Source organism: Phaseolus vulgaris, chromosome 8 (assembly GCF_000499845.2).
Source record: "Phaseolus vulgaris cultivar G19833 chromosome 8, P. vulgaris v2.0, whole genome shotgun sequence".
In the NCBI taxonomy this organism is placed as follows: domain Eukaryota; kingdom Viridiplantae; phylum Streptophyta; class Magnoliopsida; order Fabales; family Fabaceae; genus Phaseolus; species Phaseolus vulgaris.
Genome location: NC_023752.2, coordinates 61,612,788 through 61,622,215, shown reverse-complemented (window position 1 = coordinate 61,622,215; position 9,428 = coordinate 61,612,788). Strand labels below are relative to the sequence as shown.

Genomic DNA, 9,428 nt, shown 5'->3' with positions numbered 1-9,428 from the left:
TTTTTGCAAAATCCATTCTATTACACATTATGTCTTTGCATTACATGTTTAGTCTAGTACATTACCTATTTGTTTAATAAGAAATGATGAAAACAGTTAACGGTTAGATTTAAACATTCAAAAACATCAAAAGTTATTTATTATTATTATTATTATAAATAGTTTGAACATATCCAAAACTGACCTAATTTGTCCTTTGTAATAAATAAGATTCTGCAAGTCATAAGAGAGTTCACACATATTAAGGTAGGGTCTGCTGATACATATTTGCATGCGTTTTGTTTGGCTGCTGCATATGCACACCTTCAACTTGCTCTGTGCAAACCATGCAACTTAATTGGCAATAAATTCTGTCACATAATCCAAAGGTTGAGTGTGATAATACTCTGCTGCACGTTTCTCTATTTTCTGTGTTTTTTGCAACCTTCAAAATATTCCGTCAACACCATTCAATTTCACTTTTTACTCTCCACCTAGTTTCAAATGCTTCTGACAGAGATGAACATCAACTTGCTTCAAATATCTGCATAAAGTCACTGTGATTTCTTCTGTAAAAACAATAGTTATGGTGTTTTATTGGCCATGCTTAGTAGTGTGTTTTTAATTTTAACAGCAATGAGCTGTTGAATTCAATTTTCGAAGATGTTGTTGCTTTGACACTGAAAAAGCAAACTACATTCATTGGTAATTTACTGTGGTAATATATATATAATAATATTTTGAATTAAAATAATAAATGTAATTGAATTGTTAGGTGAACTTTTTTAGGTTATAGGATGTCGAATTACGAGCACTACTCTTCAGATTTTTATCTAGGTTGATTCAAATAATTTATTATTTCCTTGGAATTAGACAACCCAATTGCTTGTTTATTTCTTCAAAATAATTCAATGTATAGTTTGTTATGACACAACTGTTTATGAAACATTAAATATTTTCATCTGTAAGAATATTTTTTATAGTGTTTTTATTAGACATGGTTAGTTGTATATTTTTAATTTTAACAGTAATAAGCTATTGAATTCAAATTTTAAAGATGTTACTTTGACACTAAAAAGCATTCATTTGATAATTTATTATAATAATATAATAGTATTTTAAATTATAAATCAAATATTTGTAATTAAAATATTAATTTATTAAATTGTTAAAGAGAATATTTTTTACTACATCAGAACCATTGTTAACCATTGATCGTATTATCAAAATACCTATATTTACAGCTGAGTCAAATTATGGTCTTCAAATTTTTATCTAAGTTAATTAAAATAATTCATTATTTCCTTAGAATTAGACAAACCAAATGCATTGTTTATTTCTTAAAAAATAATTAAACTTTATGATGATATATAGTTAATTTAATTATGACACAGATGTTTAAGAAAGACATTCATTTAATTAAAAGACTATATTTTATAGAGGTCATTTAACTTCTCTTCCTATGACATGGTAGTGTCATGGTAAACAATTCGAGATTGAGTTTACTTTTCTTTTTCTTTTGGTTTTTATGTTAAATACAATTTATATAATTATAACGTTGAAAACGATCTAGTACAAGTGTTACATTGAAGATTAATTTAAATATATATGTATTTATAATATATGATATTAATCATCAAATAGATGCATATGGGCAAGAAGATTTGTCTCATTAGATTTAACATTTGACTTTTATTTTTTTATAAAGAATGATTTAGAAAGTATAAACAAAATGGACTCTTATGTGTATTTTGTACACACTTTTTTTTTAACATGTGATGCCATATAACTATTTCTAATGTTATATTTTAAATGAATAGTTAATATTATGTGTACTAAGAAATAAGAAAGGATAAGTGAATAATATTATATTTAAAAGAAAATTAAATCAATATATTTAAGTAAAACATATTATTTCCACGTACAAACTTTAATGAAGTTATTTTTTTAGTCGAATTAATAAATGTTATTTGAATTATTTTAAACGTAAAAGTTTATGATAAAAAAACTCAGAAGAATATAAAAGAAAATAAAATAATAAAAGTTTATTGTTTAATATAGGATTTAAACATATAAACTATAAGCGGTTGGTTAGAAGAAACATAGAAACTGTGAATTTTATGTAACAAAACCAAACAAAATAAAATTGATAAAACCAAATCTGTCTGATCGTGATACACATAATTGGGAATCAAATGCAAAAAGTAAAATTCGACATTAAAGAACAGAAAAAAAACATCAAAACATGTCTCTTACATCAGGATAACAAAATAACCAACCGTTCATAACAAAATCACAAAAAAAAACCTATGAAAATTCAGAGAAAACACAACTTCTAATCCAGAGATGAAATTCTTTCAAAGTTCTTCATGAGCAATCTTCAATCAACCTCTTTTTGCCTTCTTGTACCTGTAACAAAAAAACACGACACTATTAAAAAACCTATGTGATTTTTGTTTAAAAAAAAACACTTTCATGTAACTTTATTTTGTTCATACCTTGTATTGATATAAATCAAATCAAGAAGTTTCACCAAATAAATAGGCTTGCACAACACTAGGTATACCAGAAGTGGTACCATTGATTAACTCAAAAGTTTGCATTCTAGTGAAGGGAGAAGATTGATCCTCCAATATTTCAGGAAACCTAGATAAAACCTACGAATAATATGAATGATCACATTATGTAACATTGTAATTCAAATATTAAATTATAGTAAGATAGCAACTAATTATTAACTGAAATATCATATTTGATAAAAGAAATACTTACTTGAATGATTTCAGTTGAGAAAGATATAAATTTTGCTTGTCCAAGTATTTCAAATAACTCGATCAGACGATACAATGGATCAGTATCTTCCTCATCCTCCTCATATACACCATGACGAGTATAGCTAGTCTCCCAACGTACATCCATGTCTATTTTCTCCACAAAGTTAAGATCAATATCACTGGAAAAAGAATACAAATTGGAGTCATCGTATTTAAAATATTTAAGCATTGGTGTCACAAGCTCGATCTCACAGTCCTCATCAAACATCTCATCGACTCTAAAACCTGATATATCCAACTGTATAAGTTGGGGAGCAGAGATTATGAAACTCTTGACATCGCCATAATAGACGCATGAGTGAAAATAGAGATACTGAAGATTAACACACTCTTCAAATAGGTCAAGGGAATCTCCCATCCCACATTCAAATCGACAATCACGGAGGATCAATTTCTTAAGAGAAGGAATGTCAAAATTTGTGGTCTCAGTAGCTATGTAACTAAGATTAAGAACACTGAGAGAATGACACACAGAAAGTTCAGGAAGATTTGTCACGACAGACTCAACAGAGATTGTAAGAACCTGAATGGTTGTGGATATGGATGGTGTATCAGTAACATAATCAATGATAGAATCTACAAATTCGTGATCCTCAAGTTCATTCTCACACTCTAACCTAAGTTTGTAAATGTTGCTAGAAGAATCTCTAGCAGACATAAAACTATGTACAAAATTCTCAAAAGATACCAAATCCTCAGATGACGAGTCATCCAAATTGAGCACCGGTAAGGATGCCCAAATATTCCTCCATCTTTTGCTCAACAAGAAGCAGGTTTGAACTACAAACCTTACATCTAAAAAAGAAAGTATCTTTAATAACATTTCGTCTGGCAGCTGACTCAATCTATCCTCAGTTGCTCTACTACTATTTTTTTTTGCTGCCGAGTTCACAGCAGTTTTTCTCCTAGGGAATAAAAAGTTTCCTCTATTCATTTCTACGAATTTTTTCCACTCTCATCCTTCTCAGAACACCTGCTTTTATAGTTGCATGTCATGTTTTCTTCTGAAACTTTGCAGACAAAGATCATTTTTAATTTTATCTCAATTTTTTTCTTCTAATTTTTGTTTTATTTAGATTTTTTTATTATATATATATTTTTTATTTTTTCCCACAATTTTCTTACATTGTTATCATGTGAATAAGAATTTATAAAAATAGTTAACAAGTAAACTTAAAAAATAAAGATGTAATTATTAATGAAAATAATTTTAAAATAAATTCTTTAGTTCAATATGTTTATATACATTTTAATTTAATATTGATTTCCTTACATATAGTGAGATTAGATTAACTAAGAATTTAAAGAAGATACTCACACTTTTTAAAAGATTCAATTAATTTAAATTAATAACATCTTTTGCAACTTCTTTATGTGATTATCCTTAGTCTCATACAATCTAAATTATTATCAATAATACATCTTTATCTTGTACTACCGCATGGTCGGATAGCCGACAAGGATTACAGCCAGACACGTAATTAGACGAGAATAAACCAGATTAAACGTAAAACATGATTCAGCTGCAATTGGGCCTCCAACTGGACTCAAAAGCAGGTTCATAACAGTCAGAGCCCATCTATAGTAGTATAAATAGAGGGAGAGGCACAACACTCGAGGTAACTATTCACTCACTACTCCTCTGGTACCTAGCTCTCGGACTGACTTGATCGTCAGAGTGTCTTCGTAGGTACCCCCATCGTGTCCAGATCAGAGATCTAGCCGAAAGAAGCCTAACCGTGAGATCGGGAAAGAAGTGTTATGCAGGGTTCTAGTCTTGTAGGAACATTTTGGCGCCCACCATGGGGCCGAAAGGAAACCCCGCGAAATATCCACATGGTAACTACGAGGAACATGACGAGCAACAGGAATGCGCAAGAGGAAGCCAGTCAGCCAGATCCTATGGCACTAATCTTGAAGATACAAAAGGAGATGGAGTTCTTAAAAAAGAAAAGTGAAGAAGAGATTAGAGGAATAAAACGCAGGAGTGAAGAGGAGATGGAAACTTTGAGAAAGGAGAATGCCCAGATGAAACAAAAGCTCGTTGAGAAGTCGGACATCCCGGAAGCCGTGGGTGATATCCCCCGGGTGATAACGCAGATACGGACGTACCTGAGGTCGAAAGTTCATATCAAAAAAATATCAGGCCGACCTCAACTAATGCCTTAGGAATGGCTCTCCGGAGAAGCCCCTTTTCTGAAACCATCCTTGAAGTTCATTTGCCGGGAACTTGGAACAATCTCACGTTGGATAAATACGATGAAACCACGGACCCGGATGAACATATGAATGCGTACCTGACCCAGGTTGGCTTGCACACAGCAGAAGATGCGCTATGGTGCCGAATATTTCCCACCTCTCTTAAGGGGGCTGCCTTAAGCTGGTCCACCCCGACTACTGGCCCAGTCCATAGATTGTTTTGACACACTTACAACTAAGTTCGGAGCTCAGTTCACTACCAGCTGACCTCACCACCTCACGTTGATCGCCTTAGTGAATATTCGATAAGAAACGTCGGAGTCCCTGAGAGCCTTTCTGGACAGATTTAGCAAGATGGCTTTGGACATACGATACCTAAGTCCCGAAGTGGCAATGCACCACATGGTAACTACACTAAAGCCAGGACCATTTTCAGATAGTTTATGCATGCAGCCGGCCGCAACGTTGGATGAGTGCCAGAGAGCCACCAAATACATGCAGCTGGAAGAATTGAAAGAATTCTGAAACAAAGCTCTCGGACATTTGATGAACCTGACAGGAGGGGAGATAGAAATAGACCAACGCAATTCGGGAAGCCTAGAGACTTTCCCAAAGGACCACGTTTTACCCGTTACACTCTCCTGATAGCCGAAAGATCAAAAGCCATGGAAGAAACACTCAATGCCGATCATCTTAGAGCACCGAGCAGAACCCCCACCCTGTAGAGTGTGGATCATACCAAACATTGCCGGTACCATCACAATTTTGGGCACACTACAGAAGATTGTTGGGCTCTGAAAGATAAGATCGAAGAACTCATACAAGAGGGTCATTTGCGACGTTTCGTCCGAACAAGTCATGAAGATGGAAAAACCGGAGCAAATGCTGGAAAGAAGCAAGAAGTAGGTAGAAAAACCACAGGGAACGAACGACGAGGATGAGAAGGCCGAGAAGGAAGGGACCTCCGAGGAGCCATGCCCATACGGGAGTAATAAACACAATATCCGGGGGTTTCGCAGGGGAGGTACGACTTCGTCCTCCCGAAAAAGGCACTTCCGAGCAGTCAACTTTGTATACTCCATTAACAAGAGTAATAGAAGAGACCTGCCGCCTATGCTTTTCACAAATGCAGACTTCAGGAACATAAACCCAAGACACGACGATCCCATGGTGGTCACTATTGAGGTAACCAACTTTGTCATCATGAAAACTATGATAGACCAAGGGAGTTCTGTGGACATGTTGTATTGGAAAACCTTCAATAAAATGGGCATATCAGATGACGACATTGTCCAATATGATGAGCAAATTATTGGCTTTGCGGGACAAAAAGTCAACACTAGATGATACATTGACTTAGACACCAAGTTTGGCGAAGGAAACAAAGACTGTCGGACAATCAAGATCAGATACTTGTTGGTCGATGCCAAAACATCTTACAATATCCTAATCGGACGATCCTCCCTCAATAAATTAGGAGCTATATTCTCGACACCTCACTTAGCCATGAAATTCCCCGCCGACAACCCGAGCCGGGGCCGAGAGGTGGTCACCCTTCATGCCGATCAAAAGACCGCAAGAGAATGTTACGCCGCAAGTTTAAAGATCCTTCTGCCACCAACACCAACCCATATGGCCGAGGTTCATCATATAACTCTAGGTGATGACTTGGATCGTAGACCAAATGACGAACCTCAGGTAGAGCCAAAGGAAGAGGTGGTGCTATGTCTAGTAGGCCGGGAAGGACAAAATACACGATTGGGATCCACCTTGGGAGAGAAAGAAAAGAGCATCATCACAGCTGTTCTATTTAACACCACAAACTTATTCGCATGGTCGGCGACCGACATGCTGGGTATAGACCCCCGAATAATTTCTCACAAGTTATCAAGTTATCGATCTGTAAAGAGGTCAGGCCAGTAGCCCAGAAGAAGAGAAAATTGGTTGGCGAGAAAGGACGAATAGCCGAGGAGGAGACCCAAAAACTTCTAGATGATGGTTTCTTCCGAGAGGTACATTACACTACATGGTTGCTGAATATAGTCTTAGTGCAGAAGAATAACGGAAAGTGGCGGATGTGCACTAATTATACTCATCTTAATAGAGCTTGCCCAAAGGACGCATACCCATTACCGAGTATTGACCGATTGGTGGACGGGGCAACCGACCATAAAATGTTGAGCTTCCTTGATGCCTACTCCGGATACAACCAAATACGCATGAACTTGACAGACCGGGAAAAGACAACTTTCATTATCGACAGAGCCAATTTCTGTTACGAAATTATGCCATTCGGCCTGAAGAATGCCGGAGCAACCTATCAAAGGTTGATGGACTGAATGTTCCGAGAGCAGATTGAGAAAACTATGGAAGTATATGTTGATGACATAATCATAAAATCGGATAGCGTTGAGCAACATGTGAATGACCTGGTAGAGGTCTTCCAGCAGATAAGGAAGTATAACATGTGTCTTAACCCGAAGAAATGTGTGTTCAGAGTGGAGGGGGGCAAGTTCCTAGGCTTTATGTTGACGAGCCGAAGAATTGAGGCCAACCATGACAAATGTCGAGTCCTGGAAACTATGAGAAGTTCGAACAACCTGAAAGAGGTCCAGCGGCTGGTAGGAAGGTTGACATCATTGTCCAGGTTCATGCCTAGATTAGCAGACAATATCAGACCAGTTTTGAAGCTTATGAAGAAAGCAGAAAGCTTCACATGGAACAAAAATTGTGAGGAGGCTTTCCAAGCCATAAAGCGGACATTAGCACAACCGCCCATTCTGAGTAAACCCGCACAGAGCCTTTGCTGGTTTACTTGGCCTCATCGCCGGAAGCCGTAAGCGCCACCGTTGTACAAGGCAAACAGAGCAGAAACCAATCTATTTCGTAAGTCGAGTGCTACAAGATGGCGAAACCAGGTATTAAGTAATTGAAAAGGTAGCTCTAGCTTTCGTTCACACTTCCAGAAGACTCCGACAGTACTTTCAAAGTCACAAGATCATAGTGCGAACTGACTTCCCGATCAATAAGATACTGCAGAAACCCGAATTGGCGGGAAGAATGATTGGTTGGTTAGTCGAGTTATCTGAGTTCAGTATCAAGTACGAACCACAAGGGCCTACCAAATCCCAATGCTTGGCAGATTTCATGGAAGAATTGCAACAATGTCGAGAGCCCGAAACCACGTGGACACTGCATGTCGATGACTCTTCAAGTAAGAAAGGAGGAGGAGCCAGAATCGTCACAGAAGGACCAGAAAACATACAAATTGAGCGGTCTTTACGTTTCGGGTTCCTAACATCCAATAATCAAGCAAAATACGAAGCACTCATAGCCAGAAAACTTTTAGCTAAGGACGTGGGAGCCGAAAGGTAAAATGTAAGATAAATTCACAGCTTATGGTCGGACACATCAATGGAGATTACCAAATTAAAGATCCCTTGCTCCTGAAGTATTATCACAAAGTTGTTAGTATCATCAACCAATTTCAAAGTGTCGTTGTAAGTCACGTGAAACGACAAGACAACCTCAGGGCTGACAACCTGTCAAAACTGGCTACCACTAAGCCGAAAGGTTGACATGCCACTATCATCCAACAAACCTTACCAACTCTGTCAGTCCCCATCGGAGAATGCATGGTAACAGAGTAAGGAGAGGAAGATTGGGTATCCGACATGAAAAAAACAACCAAAGACTGAGAAGAAGGGAAAGAAAGCCATGACTGATCTCTCACAAAAAAAGATTATGATTTTATCATGACAGGAAAAGATTTATATAGAAGGGGGTTCTCTACCCCACTACTTAAGTGTGTTTCGAAAGCAGAGGCAAAATACATTTTGCAAGAACTACATCAAGAAGCATGCAACTTACATTTCGGAGCATGAACGATAGCAACTAGAGTCCTGATGGTTGGATACTACTGGACGACACTAAGAACTGATTGCGCCGATTTTGTGAAGAAATGCGTAAGTTGCCAAGAACACGATCCACTAATCCACCTTCACCCTCACAATCTCCAAAGCATTAGCTCTCCCTAGCCGTTTGCTCTATGGGGAATGGATATAGTGGGCCCCTTCCCACCAGTAACTGGACAAAGAAAGTTTTTGTTGGTAGCAATTGATTATTTTACAAAATGGATAGAAGTAGAACCCCTCGCAAGCATCACGGCTCGACAAGTCCAGAGTTTTGTATGGAAAGACATCGTTTGCAGGTTTGGAATCCCGCATACCATCATCACGAATAACGGAAGACAATTCACAGATTGGAAGTTGGTCGAATTCTATGAAAGCTTGGGTATCCGACACAAGACAAGCTCTGTGGAACACCCGCAAACTAACGGCCAACAAAGTCATCTTGAATGAATTAAAAAAAAGACTCGGTAGTGTAAAAGGTAAGTGGGTAGAAGAACTCGTGGAA

General features: G+C 37.1%; 1 protein-coding gene across 1 annotated transcript; it reads right to left on the bottom strand.

The window, feature by feature from the left end:
* Positions 1-2,073: 2,073 nt before the first annotated feature.
* Positions 2,074-3,782, bottom strand: LOC137826921 (F-box/FBD/LRR-repeat protein At5g53840-like). The gene is made up of 3 exons (XM_068633078.1): positions 2,752-3,782; positions 2,478-2,636; positions 2,074-2,388 (listed from the first exon to the last, which is right to left on the bottom strand). The coding sequence occupies exons 1-2, from the start codon at positions 3,745-3,747 to the stop codon at positions 2,499-2,501; spliced, it is 1,134 nt and encodes a 377-aa protein (XP_068489179.1). The 5' UTR covers positions 3,748-3,782; the 3' UTR covers positions 2,074-2,388; positions 2,478-2,498.
* Positions 3,783-9,428: the final 5,646 nt, after the last annotated feature.